The sequence below is a fragment of the Antedon mediterranea genome, chromosome 4 (assembly GCF_964355755.1).
Source record: "Antedon mediterranea chromosome 4, ecAntMedi1.1, whole genome shotgun sequence".
In the NCBI taxonomy this organism is placed as follows: domain Eukaryota; kingdom Metazoa; phylum Echinodermata; class Crinoidea; order Comatulida; family Antedonidae; genus Antedon; species Antedon mediterranea.
In genome coordinates, this window is record NC_092673.1 from 18,173,202 (window position 1) to 18,195,578 (window position 22,377).

A 22,377-nucleotide genomic window follows, 5' to 3' on the forward strand; every position below is an offset into this window, starting at 1 on the left:
CTTGGATAAAACATGCAAAATTGTATTATTTCACAAGATTCCAAAAAAAACCCTACCTTTTTTCACAGATGTGCAAGATGGTTCAGTGACCTCTGCATTACCACAGTCTGATATCCAAGGCAGTCAACAAGGTATGATCCACTGGTTAATTCCAGAGGTTAATCATCTAAGTGGTTACATTTTGAAATAAAACTTAAAAGACATATAATATAACTGTAGCACATTTTGAGTTATTCAAACTGTATACATTTTAGATGAAAATGTATAGTTATGTTACTCTCCAAAATGAACATAAAATGTATAGTTATGTTACTCTCCAAAATGAACATAAAATGTATAGTTATGTTACTCTCCAAAATGAACATAAAATGTATAGTTATGTTACTCTCCAAAATGAACATAAAATGTATAGTTATGTTACTCTCCAAAATGAACATAAAATGTATAGTTATGTTACTCTCCAAAATGAAAATGATGAACATAAACAGTCATTTATTTGTGTGTCACTCATACAAAATAAAAAGCTTTGTCATTAATGTGTAATGTATAACTGTCTTTTTTGTATTTTTGTTGAACAGAATTAATAAAGCTATTAGCATCAGATTCACCAGTTACTGTTAATGAGGAATTAAAAACACAAATGAAGAAAGTGATGATTGCGGAACAGGAAAGAAAACTTGAAGCAGAGAGCGGTGAGTTAAGGATCATAAATTAATTTACTTTTTATTTCGTCACACTCAACAGTGACACAAGTCAAGTCAATTGCAAAGTTCAACAATAGAAAATGATGAACATATTTAAACATAATTATATAAACAAAATCCAAAGCAGTCTTAAGCTGGCCTTTAATATACTGTTCAACATACACATAACTGTCTTTTCTGGATGTTTTTATTGACCAGAAGTGACAAAGCAATTACCATCGGATTCATCAGATACTCTTAGTGATGAATTTCAAACACAAGTTGTGGAACAGGAAACTAAACCTGAACCAGAGAGTGGTGAGTGTCATAAAATATTAGTTGTATTATTATGGTTAAACTAACTTTAAATGTGATGTTATAGAATGGATTTTAGCTACATTTTTTTTTTATTTCAACATTTATAAAAAAAAGAATGTCTTTAAACAGAATTAGAAAAAAATACTAAATTCATACATGTAAACGATTGATAAGGTAAATGACTTATTTAACTAATCTTTAAAACAACATGTCTTTTATTATTAGTGAAGAATAAAAGCTGATACACTGAACAATATCTGCATAAATACTGTCATGATATTTATATATAAGTTGCTGTGACACTTACAGGCCACCGTACTTTGATCACACAAACAAAACATATTCATTATGGTCGGCAATATATTATCAGGGAAGAGTTAAATTACAATTTAACTCTATTGTAATTTAACTCTTCCCTGGTATTATCAACAAACTTAAAAATAAGAGATAGTTCTCTATCCATTGTAAATAGAACAGTTTATATTTCATCAAAGAACGTATTGTTAATCAATCTTATTTTGATATGCTTGCTCTATAAATTCAACAACAGAATAATTATGATTGGTCAAAGCTCTCTGTGAAGCTGTCAACATCTTGAAATTAGCATGCAACATACAAATACATTGCAAAATAATAACAAATTGATATTAATAATCAAATTAGGGTGTGGTACATTGTGTAGGTCTATGGTACAGGGCTCAGGTGGCAGGCCTTTTAGGGTGTGGTACATTGTATAGGTCCATGGTACAGGGCTCAGGTGGCAGGCGTTTACTTTACTTGCCAACTAATGTTTATTTTTTTCTTGTATCAATTTTCTAGTTTTTTATTGTAATATGGTCCCCTAATGCTATTTTTTGTAATATATTTATAGACCATAAATAAATTTTTAAAAATGAGGTTCTGCACAGTGAATTTATGGTTTTGTGGTTGATTGTGTTGAGTAATGAATAATCAAATGCTTGTGATATTTAATTCTTAATACTGATACTCATTTCAGATCTGCAGTCGCCAGAAAATGACAGGTAAGTAGTACTGTATAATGAGTGTATCACAGTATCTATACTGTTTATTATACTCTCCAATACCATAGAGTTAGACCAACACCCTGCTAGTTAATTGTATGCCCTGAGATGATAGTCTGGAAGGAATATTATTACTATCACTTGTGTGTCTATCAGTTCAGTTGTATATATTAATAACATAACCTGTTAATACAACCATAAAGTTTAACCATAAAAATAGTGTTGAAACAATTTTACACAAAATCAAGAATTATAACAAACATCAAAAGAACTTTTAAACCCAAATAATAATAATGAAACAATCCTGGTTTTATATAGAATTACATTCTGCATAAACTTAACGGAGGATGGCGGACCTTTTGTCCTACCAATATTTTCAATTTCAGTAAGATATATGCCACACTTCCGTTTTTGCCGACAGACTCCCATATTTATACTTGTCTCCTTATGCTCCTGGTTTTATATTCTCCCGTATTACAAAGATAACTGAACTTAATGTGTTGCTTTCTGCAATAAAATATAAAAAAAAGAAGCTCAAAACACATACAAATTTATGATATTTAAGTCATAATTTATTGATCCTCTTATTGAAGGGGATTCTTTTCACATAGCCATCATGGTACCAATTGCTCCTTGCATTTCCTAATTTTGATAATAATACTGTAAAAAAGGGAGTGGGGAGGGGTTGCTAGAACCATAAAAACCCCTCCTGCTTACGAATCTGTTATCCTTATTATAGGGAGTGGGGAGGGGTTGCTAGAACCATAAAACCCTCCTGCTTACGAGTCTGTTATCTTTATTATAGGGAGTGGGGAGGGGTTGCTAGAACCATAAAACCCTCCTGCTTACGAGTCTGTTATCCTTATTATAGGGAGTGGGGAGGGGTTGCTAGAACCATAAAACCCTCCTGCTTACGAGTCTGTTATCTTTATTATAGTTTTACTAATGTGTACATATACATTTTTATTTTTAGCCTGAAAGAAAGCATACAGACATTTGTCAAAGGTAATTTCCTTAGTCTTATGTTGGTGAGTTAAGGATCATTAAAATGAATTTACTTTTTATTTTATTTCACCACCACACAAGTCAAGTCAGTTACAACGTTGAACAATAGAAAATGATCAATAGACATTTATTTAAACATATATAACTCAATCCAAATATCTTATGTCTTAAGCTGCTATCAGCTCTGATATCTTAATTCCTCTTACCAGTAGTAGTACTATCAGAAGCATTATTGATAACCTATACATTGTTACAACATGCTGCTATTAGCTGTGATATCTTCATTCCTCTTACCAGTAGTAGTACTATCAGAATCATTATTGATAACCTATACATTGTTACAACATGCTGCTATTAGCTGTGATATCTTCATTCCTCTTCCAGTAGTAGTACTATCAGAATCATTATTGATAATCTATACATTGTTACAACATGCTGCTATTAGCTGTGATATCTTCATTCCTCTTACCAGTAGTAGTACTATCAGAATCATTATTGATAATCTCTATATTGTTACAACATGCTGCTATATTAGCTGTGATATCTTCATTCCTCTATACCAATAGTAGTACTCTCAGAATCATTATTGATAATCTATACATTGTTATAACATGCTGCTATTAGCTGTGATATCTTCATTCCTCTTACCAGTAGTAGTACTATCAGAATCATTATTGATAATCTATACATTGTTACAACATGCTGCTATTAGCTGTGATATCTTCATTCCTCTTACCAGTAGTAGTACTATCAGAATCATTATTGATAATCTATACATTGTTACAACATGCTGCTATAATAGCTGTGATATCTTCATTCCTCTTACCAGTAGTAGTACTATCAGAATCATTATTGATAATCTATACATTGTTACAACATGCTGCTATTAGCTGTGATATCTTCATTCCTCTATACCAATAGTAGTACTAGCAGAATCATTATTGATAATCTCGACATTGTTACAACATGCTGTTATTAGCTGTGATATCTTCATTCCTCTTACCAGTAGTAGTACTATCAGAATCATTATTGATAATCTATACATTGTTACAACATGCTGCTATTAGCTGTGATATCTTCATTCCTCTTCCAGTAGCAGTACTATCAGAATCATTATTGATAATCTATACATTGTTACAACATGCTTCTATTAGCTGTGATATCTTCAATCCTCTTACCAGTAGTAGTACTAGCAGAACCATTAATAATAGCTGTGACATCTTGTAAAGTGGATAAATAATTTTTATTTTATTTGCAGACGAAAGTTGGCCAAAAGAAAGGAGAGGAAGAAAAACGGATCAAGGTAATTGATAGAAATATGTTGGTAAATAAGTAGAGAGAGAGAGAAAATAAAAACAAATTTAATATTTACAACATCTCAAACTGGTTTTGATTAGAATTGGGGGAAACATCTCTTGGTATCTTTATTTTATTTTAATCCTTAACCATAAAACATACAAAACAAATAAAAATCCATAGCAGCCAAAAAAGCTGAATTGGGGATTTGTTACAAAGGCCAAATTTTTACAAATTATAAATTTCACATATTTTTTTTCAAATAAATATTATAAATATTAAACAATTTAAAAATTACACATAAAAGCAAGCAAAAGGCACAAAGAAGCGTTTTGCTAAAAAAAAAAACATGTAAAGTCATTGTTATTTAAGAATTTAAGAAGCAGACAAGTGAGATATAGAAGAAGCGGTCATTTATTATATCTGGATAATGAGACACCAAATTGTCCATATGCATTTTATCATATTTTAACTTTTAATCGCTTTTTAAAGATTTTGTGCAATAATGTGTGTGTTCTATATTTAAATTTTTTGTTTATATTTTATATATATATCGGTTTTTTATCGTACTAATATTTGCCAATCTTTAAGAAGAATTTCTATTGTTATTTTATTATGATAATGGACAAATAAAGCTTTTCAATATTTCATTAATTTTTCATTTGCAGGAAATACAATGGCAGATTCTGAAACTTTGAACAGTTTCCGAGACCTAAAAGGTGGTCTCAGTGGGTACTTTGATGGTGAAAGATACCATTGGCTGAGGTTCCTACTATTTGATCAATTGGATGTCGGGGACCTTACAAATAAAGATTTCAATGGACATGACTTACTCAATACACTTGAAGACAAAGGTTTCATCTCACCAACCAATGTTAACTTGCTGTTAGAGATTACAAATACATCTGAAATCCAACAGGCCAAAGATCTTGTATCAAAGTATATGAGAGACAACAACATTCAGAATAGACATACTGGTAAAGCTAAGTTGTCACCTTACAGAAAGCGACTGTTCAAGGCCCTGAATCAAGTTGACCCAGATGCATTACATAATGTTACTGCTTACTATGACTTGACAAAATATAACTTCTCCAATGTATGGGATGCAGTTCTCTATCTGGAGAATGATAAACAATTAGTAGATGATTTTGACAAAATACAGAGGTTTGCAGATCTGCTCGGCACAATAGCAAGTAACACACTAATTGGTAAAGTACTATCCTGAAGTTAATTGTTGATGTTATGTCCAACAAAAAAGTTATGTAATGATAATTTAATTTAAAGCTGAGAATATATTAACTGAATTTTTATAGGCAACAGATCCAGGATTTTGTGAAAGGGGGCGCAACTGTAGAGAGTCCTCACCAACTCAGCCCCACGATGGTTGGGGCTGAGTTGAAACGATTTTGAAAATTTGACGCCTCTAGATGGTCGGAAATGTAAAATGTATTAACAATTGATATTTTTAAATATGAAAACTGAGGTAGTTTAGCCTATTAAAAAGTGACATTTACCCCCATATGCCCCATTTTGAGTAAAAGCGTCACAACAGGGCGCTTCGCGCAAGTCAGCGTTTGTACATGGCGGAAAAGAGTGCTTGTCCATTCATGATAAATGGCACCTATAATTTGCAGGAAAAGGCACTCTCTCATATGTAGCATGCTACCAATGAGCAAAACGCTCATACTTTTTTCCTCCGGTAAACACACGTGGCTAAATCATTCACTCAGTATTTTGTTTTGATTGTGTTGCATTCAAGTTCAATGCAAACGTACATATAGGGGAAGACCCGAAAAAAGCGCAAAATTCAATGCTTATTATAGCTCAATACTTATTTACATCAATTTGTTGAAGAAATTAAAAATATAAATATAAATAGGTATTGGTACAATTGAGTACGACGTATCGGCGGGTGGCCTAGAAAAAAAATTGGTTGCTATAATGTAAACTACAGTACATGTTACCACGGTTATTTTGTGTACTATATTAATATTAACATATCCTCTACAATGATGATACACTATACTTCATAGCCACACGTACTGTATGTAACTTTATGCTTGCTGACTGCCAGCAATTTAAACAATAAGTAGGCCTACGCGGTTGTCTGGTGGTGTCCTTTGTACGAATCGTTCGTGCCCCACCTCGCTGTATGAGTATGATACACGCGTCAATATCATGTTACATCCAGGGACCAAAATGCGTTTATTTTTCAGGTAAAAATAGGCAATTCATTAGCAACTTCTGATCTGAAGTTAATCTGGCATTAATTGATCATGCATACTTGATTTTTTATTATCTGATTGTTTTAAAAAAAGTAATCAACAATTTTGTTTATGTCTACGGAAATATGACCTGTCATTTAGTATCTTATCATAACCCAAAAATATTGATTATTATAAGAATAATATATAATGGTGTTAGTAGTTTACATTTATATTACTGTAGTTTGTTTCTAAAGCCGATTATGGATTTAGTTGTGTTTCATGAATTTATATTCAGAATCATTATCTTAATACTCACTCGTACATGCCTTCTCCGTCATTGCCTTCAGTGAAACCTGATTAACCGAAAAAGATAGTATTAATCTATACCAGTTACCAGGCTACAGTTTGATTCACAATGATAGGAAAGATAAGAGAGGTGGTGGGGTAGCGTTCTATGTTACCAACAAACTAACATATATTATTAGAAATGATCTGTCATCTTGTATGACTGAAGCAGAGACTATTTTTATTGAGATTGAGTTAGAATCAGGAAATAATGTTATTTGTGGTATAGTTTATAGACCACCCTCACGTTCCTTGCAAAAGTTTGATGATGAATTAACATGTGTAATGCAAATGATTAATCTAGAAAAAAAGAAAGCTTACCTTGTGGGAGACTATAACATAAACTTACTCCAACAATCTACCGACAACACTATCCAATCACACTTAGACACAATATTTTCTCAGTCATTTCAGCCAATCATAAAAAGTCCTACTAGAATTTCCGATAATTGTGCTTCAATAATTGATAACATTTATTGCAACATCGATTCTTTTACTACGTCCCTTAAAAGTGGAATACTTATTACTGATATTTCTGATCACTTCCCAATATTCTGTGTAGATACTTTGGAAAAACATAATAAGCAATATCCTCGATTTGTATATAAACGACAATACTCTCCTCAACAAACGGAGTATTTTTTGCAAGAATTACAAAGCAATCAGTGGAATGATGTGCTATCCTAAAAAAATGCGAATGTTGCTTATCAAAATTTTACAAACACTTTAAATAAAACAATTGATAATTGTTTCCCTTTAAAACGAATTAGAAATAAGGCGAACAAGTTAAAATCTCCTTGGATCACAGCTGAAATTGCCAGAGCTATCTCTCAAAAACATAAATTATATAAAAAGTACAATCAAAATAACACCACTACTAATAAAAGTACGTACATATATTTTAGAAACAAGTTAACCACTACTATTAGAAATCGGAAAAAAGAATATTATATGGTCCAGTTTGAACAAAATAAACAAGATATTAAAAAAACGTGGACAATCCTAAATTATATAATGGGTAGGAAAAAGACTACCAATTTGCCTGCAAAAATAAAACTGGGTACTGAGACTTTCTCTGATAATGATGAGAAAGCTGATGCATTCAACTCTTTTTTTATTAATATTGGAGAAAAACTAAATAATAAATTTAGGCATGAATGTCAAAATGATCAAATCACCCACAGAACTTTCTTAAAGGGAAATTTTACCTCTTTAATGTTTTTTAAGCCTGTTACTGAACATGAACTTAACCACTATATTAAAAACACAAAGAATACTTCTCCTGGCCATGATGGTATAAGTGCCCAACTCATAAAATCTGCTTCCCCGTTTATTTTAAAACCTTTATTGCATATTATTAATATGTCATTATCATCGGGCTGTGTCCCGGCTGATATAAAAATTGCTAAAGTTATCCCGGTATTTAAGAATGGTGACATCTCCGATATAAATAATTATTGGCCTATTTCCATTTTACCATTTTTTTCCAAAATATTTGAGAGGATTGTGTATGATAAAACGATTTGTTACCTCTCAAAATATAACGTACTGAGTAAAACACAGTATGGATTTAGACAACACCATTCAACTAGTCATGCTTTAATACAATTGATTGAAAAAATCACAAACGCTATTGAGAATAAAGAGTTCACACTAGGAGTTTTCCTTGATTTATCAAAAGCGTTTGATACAATCGATCATGATATATTATTAGATAAGTTAAGATTTTATGGTATAAGAGGAGTTCCACTAAACTTGTTCTCAAACTATCTTAAAAAAAGACTACAATACACATGTATTGTTAATACTGCATCTAGTAAAATGACAGTAAACACTGGAGTTCCTCAGGGATCCATATTGGGTCCATTATTATTTCTTATATTCATTAATGATATTAGTCTACCATGTAACCATGTAGACATGATTATGTATGCAGACGACACAAATGTGTTTTATAGTCACAATGATATTACTCAAGCTTTTGATACAATGAACCAGGAGTTATCTATACTTTCGGACTGGTTTATTGCTAACAAATTAACGCTAAATGTAAGCAAATCAAAATATGTTATATTTAAGGCTAGAAATAAGTCAGCTGACACTACCTCACTAGAATTGAGGATGGGAAATGAATGTATAGTAAAAGCTACTGAAGTTAAATTTCTAGGTTTATTTCTGGATGAAACTTTATCGTTTAATTTTCATGTAAATGAGGTAGCAAACAGTGTTTCTAGAATAATTGGTGTCTTAAACAAAGTGAAGTCTATGTTATCAAGTAAAATCTTGTTAACGGTATACAATGCCCTTATATTACCTAGAATAACGTATGCTATCACAGTATGGGGTGCTACTTCTGCTACAAACTTAAACCGTATACATATTCTCCAGAAAAAAGCACTTAGAAATATTTGTCATGTTCATTTTATGCATCCTTCTCATCCACTTTTTATTTCGACCCAAACATTAAATATTTTTGACCTTTATAAGTTGATTGCGCAATTTCAAATTGCGCAAAAAAATCCTTGCGCAATTTTAAATTGCGCAAGAATTCTTTGCGCAATTTCAAATTGCGCAAGGATTTTTTTGCGCAATTTCAAATTGCGCAAATCGTTCAAATCGCGCATAACATTTGTATTGTATTTAAAACAAGCCTGCCTAGACACCTTACCTTGCGAAGAATAATATACAGATAATTACTAATTAATGATTCCTTGGCAATAAAATATTCACTTAGGCCTAGGCCTAGGTCGTTTAAATTAACAGAAGAATTTCCATCAATAAGCCTATTAATAATAATATTATAATCAGGTAGGCCGAATAAACAATTCGTCTTCTCTCGATCTTCGAGGAGCCGAATCACCGGATGTTCAGCGCGTACTAGTTACTAGGTTACTACCATGAATTTGACCAATCACAAACGGTGTTTCATCACATTTAGGGTGGACTTATAACAAATGAGGGCGCTATGTATGCATAGCTTAAATAGTTTAGAAGATTAATTTCTTCAAGCAAATTCCGTGGCCCAGCGGATGAAACGTTGTCTTGCGATGGAGTGACAATTCCACCCGAGTTCAAGATCGAGTAGATGACTTTTGTTTATTTATCGGCAAACTCGAGTGTTGCACACGAAAATTACACAGTCAATATCATCGTACTCGAGAATTTATATGATTAATGACAGGGGACACGATTATTACGCGAAAATTACACAGTCAATATCATCGTTCTCGAGGATATATACGATTTACGATCCTCGCAGCGGTAGTCATGTGATGCAGTTTCAACCAATCACGTTCGCGTATTTACATAGGCTATGTAATATATATTATTATTTACACCTATTCTTCTTAATTTTAATAATAGAAAATTATGATTTGTACTGTCAAGTGCACGTTTTAGATCAACGAAGCAACAAATATTCTACCCCTATATTTTTTAATTATGCTGTTAAGAATTAAAATATTATCTAATGTGCGGAATCCCTTGCGAAAACCTGATTGTTCTTGTTAAATAATGTTATTGTTTTCAGTATGGTTAGTTATTCAAGTGTTAAGGATGTTTACAAATATTTTGCCAAGAATTGGAATTAGAGAAATGACCCTATATTAAATACTAGGCTAGACTTACCAAATATTTATTTTGTTTTCAAATTTAGCGCCAGCTGAACCGCTGCTTCAATAGGCTAAAATAGTCCTTGGCTGTACTGCTAATAACTAATTGTACTGTATATTCATTACATTGGTGGTGGGCGGGGGGCGGTGTTCTTCTAAACACCAAGCCCTTCAAAGTATAACTAAGCTCGACCAAGTGTATAAAGTGTATATTTTACAAAATATTTGTATTATACAAACATTTAGAGTGTCAATTGCATTTTAAGCAATAAATACATTTAGAGTAATTATGACACATTGTACATTCTAGGCTGATGTTTAAATTTTTTATTTTTTTACAATTAATATTTACAAAAGTGTAGCGTACACACATAATGGGGAACTAACGACTGGGGACAGTGGGCACGTTTTCTGAGCGTGCTTTAGTAGGACCACAAAAGCACCCTTATTGTAAGCAAAATTGTTTGACATCAGCCTAAACCATGGTGGGGCTCGAGTTATCTTTATTGTGTTTTGACAAACAGGTATAAAAACAAAATTGGTTACTGGTCATAAAACAGAATATAAATAAAAACATTCAAAAAGTTCAAAGCATATTGAAAACTTACGATAGATGTTTTTAATCGCATTTCCTACTGCCTAATTCTGAATCATACCAGTTATTCATTTCAGGATTACTTTATTTTCACTTTACCCATTGAAACCATGCTAATCAACTGTATGTTGCTAGAATTTCAACGATTTAGATTCAGGGTCGCTGTCAAAAAATGTTGCATAACGTCTATATGTTTGGATGAGTTTGAGTTCCACAATTTTTTTTAGGACATAATTTAAATTAATAACTGTAGTTGTTAACTGTATACATTGTAGTTAAAAATATACATTATTATTTATTATAGTATATTCAGAATGAATGATTGCTTGTACACAGTCACCCACAAGTGTTTGTAAGGCTTTGTATCACACAGAGCCTTTATATATAACCTTATACCATTGAAAAAAAAAGACTTTTAATATAGTGTTTTTTATGAAAATATATAATATGTAATATTTTTGTTTTGTGCATTTTTTTAGATTTACCAAGTACTACTGTTGAGCAATTTCAAACACAATTTCAGAAACAGACAAGTGACAAACAGAAAACAAAACTTCTTAAGCCAGAGAGTGGTAAGTTTAAGAATAAGACCTGCTGTATGTTTTATGATTGTATCTATATATAATTTAACAGAATTGTGATTAAAATGGGATTTCAGTAAAGAGAGAATTAGACGCTAATGTTATTTAAAAAATCATTTCTGAGCGGTACTGTAAAAAGTCGAAAAAGTGTGCAACTGATAACAAATAACAAATGGAGAGATTTTATTTATCATAAATAAAACAAACAGTTGATTGTTTCCATTTAAAATACTGTAATAATGGAATGAAGCTAGTTTGCAGATTTATGTGGCATGCTTGCTTGATTTTTGCTTGATTGTTGATTTTTAGGTTATATGCATTATCATGCGATCACGCGATGTACGCGCGATTTAACGAAATCACGTTTGTAATCATATCTTCACAAGCATGAATCACTTTTAAACAAAATTTTAAAAATAATATAGATCGTCAGAATGCTCGGGAACACGTATTTTTTATTTCATTTTCTTGAAGTGTACAGTATGTATAATATGTATGATTTGTTATGAAATTAAGAGAACAAAAGTTGATAAAGTCATCATTAATTGCATTTTAAATTTAAAAAAATTTATTTCGACAATCAAAAAATTATGACATTTTCTTAGGCCGAAATAACAAACTTTCTTCTTTCAAAATAAAAGTTCATATATTAAAGTTAAAACTATATAGTTTGACAGTGCATCGTTTTTTAACATTTTTAAAGATGTCATCATAGTAAAACATTATAATTCATTGCGGTATGTAATAATCTATCTGCGCCAAAGTGGTTACTGCATAGTAAATACATGAAGGAATCTTTCTACAACTTTTAGTCAGTTGTGTATGGCTCGGTGGTCTGTGCTCGTGTCTATGGCATTTAAGGTACCGAGATCGAGTCTCACATTGGGAAAGGAAATAAGATTTTTTTTTATTATCCATATTGTTTGTTCAATTTTATTTTTTAGTGTATAGATTATACACATAATTTATAATGAAATCTAGATAAAAAGTAAGTAATGTCTTTATTATTATGTAAAAATGTGGTTTATGACATTATACGCAGAGGGATCTTTGATCGGATTGTGATACCGGCTATTGTATTCGCGTTAGCAAGATCCTATATTATAAATAATTAAAGATTCTGAGAAAAAATCAATCAATCAATATATCTTTTAAAAATCAATTATCTTTATTTAAATCAATGCATATAACCTATAATTCGTCATAGTGACAAATTAAATTCTATTTTTTTTTTTACTTTATTTACTCCAGATGTTTAAAAAATCTTGTAAAAAATTGATTCAATTTTCAGATATTGCTGCACGTGAATTAGATTTTCAGAAAGCATACAATGAAGCCTTGAAAGATGGATCCGTCCCAGTCAATCTTGGAATGCTTAAGGTTATTGGACAGGAAGGAGTTGGTAAAACATGCCTCATAAATGCGTGTCTTGGAAAAGAGTAAGTAGTACAGTAGTAGTAGGACAGTGAAATGAACATTACAAAATATTTGTGAGTCAACTAAGAATTACAAACCAGCCAACTTTTATTGATTTGTTTTTGATAAACTACCACTTTTTAAATATTGCAGTGATAGATAACAATAGTTGAATAAAAACGTCTATAAATATGTAAATTGGTTTCTACAATAATCATAACACCATCAAATTTTCTATTGATTATAGAATTTACTTTTAGGCTTGTATTTAAAAAAAAGATCATACGAATGGTCGGATAACTTTACTTCCTAAATGTATAATTAATGAATATATTAAAATGGTTTTGAAGTAAAAGGAGAAAAGTGCATGTTTTACAGTACCTGTACTTAAAGACCCCTTCCCTGCAATTTTGGACGTTTTTTGGAAAATAATACATATATATCACTTTAAAAACATTAAACCATGTCATTTCTTGTCTTAAATGTACGTTTTATGGTAAATTATGATCAAAAGTGAGAAACAATGCACTACCTAAGTAGCTCGCGGCGATCGACCTCTCGTGGACGGTCTTAGGCCTAGCCTAGCTAGGCTTAGTTTTGTAGGCCTAGCTGGTAAACATCGGTAACGTACGAACATCGTACGCGAGCTATATACCTAGCCTGACGTTGTATAGTTGCTGCATTAATTGTCTTTCTATTTTTGCCAGACTCCGTTGATACAAATTGGGGAAAACCCGGTATTTTCGCTGAAAAGTTAGGAGTCTTCCATTTGTTTTGGCCTCACGATCGATCGAAAAGTGGGCGAATTACAGGTGAAAAACAAAAATATCAATCCGCGCGCAATGCATTTTGGGATTTATAGCGGGCCGCTATAATTATTAGAATCGACTTATTTTTCACATTTTTAACCGTTTAAAGACGAAAAAAGTTATCGCAATAGGACCATATAGTATTATTTTTACATTAAATATAGTTTGTGATCTTAAATTAGATCTAAAAAACGTAGGGAATGGGGCTTTAAAATGACTGAAGTTCATTGTTGGTTTCAAATATTTTTGCCAGATTTGAGGAAAAGCATGTAGTTACAGATGGCATAGCGGTGATAAGAACAGCAAGCACAACATGGACAGAGGCTAAAGCTGATAGTGGTATTTCATGAATACAAATTAGCATATTACTCTTCCCATCATCATACGTTATGTAACCATATTTATCAATAATTATTATCATAGACACAAACAAGTCCACAATGAAATGGAGACATAGAATGGAATTCAATAAATGTATACAACCGTAGTATGGATTCAACAGTCATATTTTCACATACATTACAATTGTTACTCTATGATCCCTTTATAACGCACACATTCTTTGATGATGTACTGTAATTGTAATTTTACTTCGACAGTAGTAAAATATCCAAAGTATAGTCACATATGAACGTATGTGCTGAAATAATATGTACACACTTTCTCTTTCTCTACAGGTAATCCTTCAAAACAGTATGCAAAAATCGTCACTGACAAATTGAGAGAAAAGAAAAATGTAAACGTATGTCAATAATAGTGTAATGAATAAAGTAGCACCTACAGGACTATTGCAAACCAGTCACTTAGGCTTTCTTTCTAAATGAATCAATGAGGCATTATGAGCAGCTATTTCATTTTTTTTGCTTCAATCCTTTTAAAATTTACTAAAAAAATTTATTTGGTTTTGCTTTTGAGAGTAAATAATATTAGTTTTCTCTTATATTAAATTTTAAACAATACTGTATTTAACTTTGAATAACATTTATTTCTTTTTTATATCCATTTATTGTTTTTGTTTTATGTGTCAGATTGACATGAGACCACCTATAGATGATAATGATGACAACAATGATGATTACAAAACTGATGACAACAATGATGACAACAATGATGGTATGTAACTTTCCCTTAAATTTTAATTATAATTACACAAGACAAAAACATTTTAATTATTCTTACATTTTTGTAGTAAAAGCATTAATAAATAAGTTGCAATCATCAGTTTGCAATTTCTGTCATATTAAACATCTATTGTCCCCAAAAAACATGAAAAATAAAGATTATTAAAATCAGACTTTGAATAGATTATTTTTTAGTTCATCACTTCTGTAGAAATAAAAGGAAGCAATTAAAGTTTTCACTTATAAAATAACAAAATAAATGGTTAAATTCAACCAAATACCCATTGGATGGCAGTTAATTTGACTTTTTTTTTCAATCCAATTTTTTTATAGTGGATAACTATTAGGTGACATTAAAATGGCATATTAAAAAAAAAATTTAAGACTTATTTTTTCAGGGGTTCATAGTTATTTAAAATAATAAGATTATTAGTTAGATTTTCCAATGTAATGTAACTAAAGAAGTATAAAATTATGTTATCATATTTATAACTTAGAGGCAACCTATCTGTGTAACAATTATGGTGACGGTAATTTGGAGAAAACACGGCGGTGGCTATCCCACTCCTAGACATAGTCCACAGACACTGCACACGCAGGCTTGGTGGGCATGTTTCTTTGTTAGCAAAGTTAAAAAAAGATGAACTAAAACACCTAATTAAAACCTTAAAAGGGGCTTACAAAGATGCTTTTTTTTTATTGAATCTAGAAGAATTCACAGTCTACACCTACTATATAATATACATATACTAGCTTATACAAAAGTGCAGATTAATATTTTGTATATATTACCGTATCCTTTCATATTTACCACCCCCTTTCGCTTACCATCCCGGTGCGAAAGCTCATTATGATGATAATGAAGACAACTATACTCATAGTAACTTTTTAACTGACTGATTAACTATGATGATTATAGGACTAAAACAATGAGGCTTGTTACGCCGTTATTGGAATGACCAAACAACTTGTTCCCACTACAGGTGCTTATACAGTTACTGAAGCTATCCCATTTGATACAGAGCAGCAATTAGATAAAGATGCAATCAAGAATGTTGTTGAGGAGAATAAGGAAGAGACTTTTGAAGAAACATTTAACATCTATGATCATGGGGGACAATTGATATACCATGGTATTCATCGGGTAAGTTACAAAAGATGTATTTGCTTTGTATTAGTTGATACTTTTTTGACATTGTTTAAATACTTTCTACAAAAGTTTAAAGAGTTTTATTACAATATATTTAAAGTGGGATTCCGGATTTGAAATTACTATTAAAAAATATAGTTGTATAATGTCTCTTGGACGGTAACAATTTCACTTATTATAAGAGCCCGTTGAAGCAGAACGAAGGCTGTGAAGTGCAGCTATGCTAATATGTTACAGAGTATGAAAATGATTTGTACTCACTAAATATATAAATTACTAAATTTCAATTTTCTGTATTTTTAGTAATTCTTTCCATTCATCTATTCAAAAATTTATGAAAAAAATGTGTAAAATGAGATACGTTTGCAATTCTCGCACTTAGAGTAGCCTTCAGAATCAATGAAATGTAACGTATACAGACCTGCTGGGCGAGACTAACATGTGCTCTGCAAGCAATGTATCATAGAGGGAGCAGATAGAGTATATATTACATAAAATATACCGCAAACTGATCTGGGCAAGCATGCTCATCCTTAATCGCAACATGCACAATGTATTTGATTTGAAGGTGGCTCCACCTAACGGAATGGTATAGATAATATAGCTCAAGCGAGAGATTTGGAATAAGTTTGTAAATATGTACAGTATTGTGTGCTAATAGGGACTTTAGGGAAGAGGGTAAAATCAGAAACAGTCGACATAGCTGTTTTATTAGTTACGCACCCTTGCGCGAAGACGACGACCGGCAGTTTATCTCTGTCCCCTGCTGTCTCATGGCGCGGGGCGCTTCTGAATCGCTTGGCTCTGGTGATGCAGCATAGGCCTTTCTAGCCAGGGACCTTGCATTCAAACGCCGCTTTTAACACAGCCATTTTAACCCAATAAAAAAGTTATTTAGTAAACAATAACATTTGAGTGAAATTTGAACTGTATATTTGAGGTTATATATACATTATTTATAGTCGTTCTCCGGAAACGAGAAAATGGTTACTTGACTTTATCTTTAAAAAGTTAAGACGACGGAATTTCACGCTAAGCTCTGCCCACTTTGTTAAAGCTCATGCATAAATTATTCATGGCCATCGTCCTGTGGACGGTTGGGACACAACCATAGACGATTTCGACACGACCATAGATGTGCGGATGGTTGACGATCGGACCATGTTTTGCCTCGATCTATTTATGTACATTTTTAGAGCGTTAGGTTATTAGATTATATAAAAAGAGTTGTTAGGATAGGCATAGGTAGGAAGCAAAATGGGCCAATTGTCTCGGCAGCTGGCTGGGTCCAACTAGTTTACGTTATGATAGCCATTGTAGCAGGCATGGAATTGCCCTTTTTTTTAAATGCAGTTAGGCTATTGAAGGAGTGGAATTGTGGCTTGGTGGTTATGATGGTTGGCTACCACTCCAAGGGTCCTGGGTTCAAGTCCCGTCACATGTCAGGATTTTTTCTAAGGACAAAATTACAACTCCACTCCCAAAGGCTTGTAATAAGACTTTGTTTATGTAGAGCATCTTATATATGTTTGTCTTGTGAACCTCTGAGGGTCCCTAATGATCAGCAATTGCTGGATGGATCACCCTCTTTAAATATGGTAAAAAAAAAAATTTTAAAAAAAGCCAAGGCTACAGTAATAAACTGTACAAAATTTTGTATTTCATTGAGTGCTAATAAATACATAGACCTATTGTACTGTTACAAATTTATATGATAAAAAAATCTAATACAAAAACTGTATTTCACAATTATCTCACAACATTGGTAATCTCCGTTAACAACGTACGCAACATGAGTTTGGAATCAACTTGATCTCATGAATATTAATGGTTAAAGCCAATGAGCTTCCCTAAGCTGCTAAAAAAAAATTTCCATGAATTTACCCTGAATTGTATATGAAATTGTATTTTTTTTTATTTCTAGTTATTACTTCATACATGTTTATATTATAGACAATAATAGTTTTTTTGTAGTAATTAAATGATATTTAAAAGCAATTTAAAACCCAAAATCCCCCTTTTTAAATGCCGATCGTCAGCCAATCTAAAGGAAATGTTTCTGTATAAAATGTATACAACATGATTGCATGGCCAAGGTCATAGGCAAAATTTTTCTGGTACTGATTATTATTATTAAAATGTGTTTGGAGGATTGTGGGGTCACATGATATTCAATAGACATTTACTATTAAACTTTCAGATTGCATATTCTTATGTAATACTCAGTGAGGATAGGCTGTTAAATGTGATTCGAAAATCAACTGTTGTCACGCCGTCTTTAATTGCTGCCTTCTGAAATAGTTTAGGCCTTTATGTTTGTCATAATATATGAATATTTATGAGTGGAATGGTACAAATAATTACATGAGGTGAAAGATGAAGGACTATATAAAAAAAAATAGAACAACATTTTGATCTTTCAACGAATTAAATTATTTGTTCTACTGCACGAATATAAAACTTTCATTGTTTGTTTGACTGCACACCTACTTTTAACAAGAGGCTATGCCATTGAAAAGGCAGAACTCGGACTATTTAAAGACCCATTCCCTACAATTGTTGACGTTTGGTAAAAATAATGCATATATATTACTTTAAAAACATTAAACCAGGTTATTCCTTGTTAGATGTACATTTATGGTAATTTATAATAAAATGAGAGAAAAGTAGGTTGCAGTGAATGTCCTCTTGTGGATGGACTTTAGGCCTAGCCTAGCTAGACTTAGTTTTGTAGGCCTAGCTGGTAAACAGCAGTAACGTACGAACATTGTACGCTAGCTATATGCCTAGCCTGACGTTGTCTAGTTGTTGCTACGCACGTGTAGGCTAAAAAATTATGAAAATATGCCTATTTTTCAAATTAATTGCATATTCAATTTACAAAAATTAATTTCGACAATTAAACAATGACATTTTCTTGGGCCGAAGCTACAAACTAAACATTAACATTCTTCTTTAAAATTTTCATATATTAAAGGTAAAATACAGTGCATCTATTTAAAAATATTTAAAGATGTCTTCACATTTTAAAAAAAATATTTTATTGCGATATGTAATAATCGATCTGCACCAAAGTGGGTCTGCATAGTAAATACACAAACAGAGGAATCTTTCTTCAAATTTTAGTGTAGTTGTGTATGGCTTGGTGGTCTGTGGTCGTGTCTAAAGCATTCACGGTACCGAGATCGAGTCTCACCTTTGAAAATGAAACCAAACAAGATTGTGTTGTTTTTTTCCGTATTATTTTGTTAATTTTATTTCTTAGTGCATAAATTATACACCTGATTTATAATGAAATCTATAGAAATTATGTCTTTATTATGTAACAAGGGAGATTTGTGACATATAGGCCTACGGATCTTTGTTTCTATGCAATGGGCTCGATGTGCAGTGATGATACCGGCTATTGTACTTGTGCAACCAATATCCCATCTTTCATATATTATAAATAGACCTAATTAAAGATCATGACAAAATCAATATATCTTTTAAAAATCAATTATTATTTAAATCAATGCATATAACTTATAATTCATCATAGTGATGAATTAAATCTAATCATATTTTTAACCATTTAAAGACAAAAAAAGTTATCGCATTCTATAGGATCATATAATATTTATTTTTACATTAAATGTAGTTTTACAATACACTTGTATTACAATATATCCACTGAAAAGGCATTTTCTTTGGTTTGGTGATTTTTATTTTCAAGTACACCTTTTGTCATAAAAAGACAAGAATACTCGTGAATTATGGCTGCAAAATTTATGTCGCTGACACAGTATTCATGAACAAATTATTTTCAACTTCGTCTGACTGATGACATCACATACAGTCCTACAATCCTTGTGATTTGATTGGACAAATTGAAGCGAATTTGCAAGCGAAAGCGAAAAAGGTGCCCATGGAGCAACTCTAGCGAATTCACGCGCGGAGCCTTCGCTAGGTTGAGAATCGAACGACGCCTACAAGTTCAATTTGATATTTACACTGAAATCGTCCGTCGCGACAAAATTACGGTTCGGTTTGACGCTTGTCGCGTGTCACTTCGCGTGTAAATTGTTCAGTGTGCACCGACCTTTAATAAGATCTAAAAAACGTAGAGAATGGGACTTTAATCTTACTAAATCTTATTCTCATATAATACATTTACAATATAGAACAGAAGTTTTAAACTATTTCAAGTTCATCTACTTTGTGTGTATCAATCTATACAAAGTTGTTACACTGGAAAAAAAATCCAGTAACCTTTACTTTTCTTTTATTTATTTTCTGTTTTCAATCATCACTGATTTTCAATATTATCAAAGAATTTTTATATGAAAGGTCAACGTATAATTTAAAATATTTTTCCAGAAGGCTTTAATATTAATCAGTCAATATTTGATTAACAAAATTATTTTTGCAGATCTTCATGACATCACGATCACTTTACATTGTTGTGTTTGATCTCAGTAAACCCTTGGATGATCTTGCTACTTTCATTGATTCATCTGGAGTAAGTATTTCTATAACATGGCAGAAGTAAGGCATTGTGATTGAACAATTCTTCTAATTGATAAGAACATGCATTTTATGCATTAAAAACAGTTTGACTATTTTAAAAGATTTTATTTCATACCTTCCAAATAAGATGTAGTAATGAATGTTTTTAAAAACTAACCATTTCAAGTTTAACTTTGATTAAGTGTTCTTATATAATTTACAGGAAAAGTGTAAACATCATTGGACCAATCTCCAGTTGATATTATCTTACATCCTGTCAGTTTATTCTCATAGTCGTATTGTAGAAGAAGATAAAGGGAAGGGAGTTCACAAACCAACTATCCTTATTGTGGGTACACATAAGGGTAAGCTTGGTAAGACTGAAAAAAACCAGAAGTCTGAGGTAAATACTCAATGCAACCAAGAATACATTGCATGTCTATAATAAGCAAATGAGGAAATCTGTTGTAGTGTATCAATTAATTTGATTACTTAAGTCTAGTCAATTACTAGAGTAAGCCCATATCTATCATAAAGAATTTATTAATATTAATTTATACATTTTTTTATTATTAGGCAAAAAAGGTATTTAAAACGCTTCGAAATGCAATTAAAGAGAAACTGTATGAAGTACATGTGCATAATCATTATTTTGCCATCGAAAACAGTAAAAAAACAACAGATGAGAGCTTTAGTGAACTAAAAAAGGTTATTGATGAGTTTATGTCAGATTTAGAAAAGGATGTTCCTTTAAAGTGGATGCGTTTTCGATGTGGCATACATAATCTAAGGAGAGAAAAACACTTTTCTTTGTGTCCTGTTGATGAGGTAAATTTATGTTTTTTCAGAATAAAAATGTATTTAAAATAATAATATCGAAAGTAGTATAAACAAAAGAATCTTCCCATTATTAAAAACAATTATTGTTAGTAAATATTATAATGTTGATTGGTAATATGGCCCTAACGAATGAGCCAGACAACTTGACAACCTACAGTAGTAATATTACATGGAATATTCCGCAATGTTGCCATTCTGTAAGAACAATTGTATAAAAAAAAATTCTATTCCCCAGTGAGAGTAATGCTGTCCTTCAGATCCTACATTTTTAAGTAAATGACAAAAGTAACAGTATTTACGCAAAACTTTTTTATATGGTAATTGTACCTCAAAAGATTTTAAAATTAATAATGTTATAAATATATACCTACCAATGATTTCATATTTTATTTAAATTTGAATAGTAATAATATTTTTCTTTAGCTTAAAATGCTTGCAAGTGAGAATGGTATTGCAGATGAATCAATCCTCCTTAACTTCCTGTATGATCTTGGTGAAATTATTTACATGCCTGACAAGGAATTATTAAGAGATAAAGCAGTGTTAGATCCAATGCAGCTGGTAGAAATTGTGACTGCTTTTGTAACAGTCATTCCACCAGAATCTCCAGTAAGTAGGCTCATAAAAATGTTAATTCAGTGTTCCTTGAGAAATTAATAGGCACATGTGAATTCCTATAGGTACTGTAGTATGAAAAGCAATATCTGACATTACATTTTAGTTAGTAGGCATGTTAAGGTGCATATTTTAGGCAAATCCTTCAAATTGTGATAACATTTTGAAACTTTGCACAGTTATTCATTAGGGTGTCAAAAATATGAAATGGAAGGGTTGCACAAAATTTGGGTAGGGGAAAGCCGCCATTTTGGATTTCAAAATGGCGGACCTAA

The 22,377-nt window shown here is 31.6% G+C and overlaps 1 protein-coding gene across 1 annotated transcript; it reads left to right on the top strand.

Moving 5' to 3' along the window:
- The first annotated feature begins 5,267 nt into the window (after positions 1 to 5,267).
- On the top strand, positions 5,268 to 21,092 carry LOC140047638 (uncharacterized). Its single transcript, XM_072092674.1, has 9 exons — positions 5,268 to 5,532; positions 11,562 to 11,654; positions 12,955 to 13,102; positions 14,142 to 14,227; positions 14,566 to 14,630; positions 14,917 to 15,001; positions 15,993 to 16,153; positions 20,571 to 20,660; positions 20,871 to 21,092. The coding sequence occupies exons 1-9, from the start codon at positions 5,268 to 5,270 to the stop codon at positions 21,090 to 21,092; spliced, it is 1,215 nt and encodes a 404-aa protein (XP_071948775.1).
- Positions 21,093 to 22,377: the final 1,285 nt, after the last annotated feature.

What these genes read in the sequence shown, in the direction of transcription:
- LOC140047638 (XM_072092674.1), top strand. Translation starts at nt 5,268, where the DNA reads ATGAGAGACAACAACATTCAGAATAGACATACTGGTAAAGCTAAGTTG. An exon ending in ACTTCTTAAGCCAGAGAGTG is followed by an intron (nt 11,655 to 12,954) that starts GTAAGTTTAAGA and finishes TTCAATTTTCAG; the next exon opens with ATATTGCTGCACGTGAATTA. An exon ending in TATACCATGGTATTCATCGG is followed by an intron (nt 16,154 to 20,570) that starts GTAAGTTACAAA and finishes TTATTTTTGCAG; the next exon opens with ATCTTCATGACATCACGATC.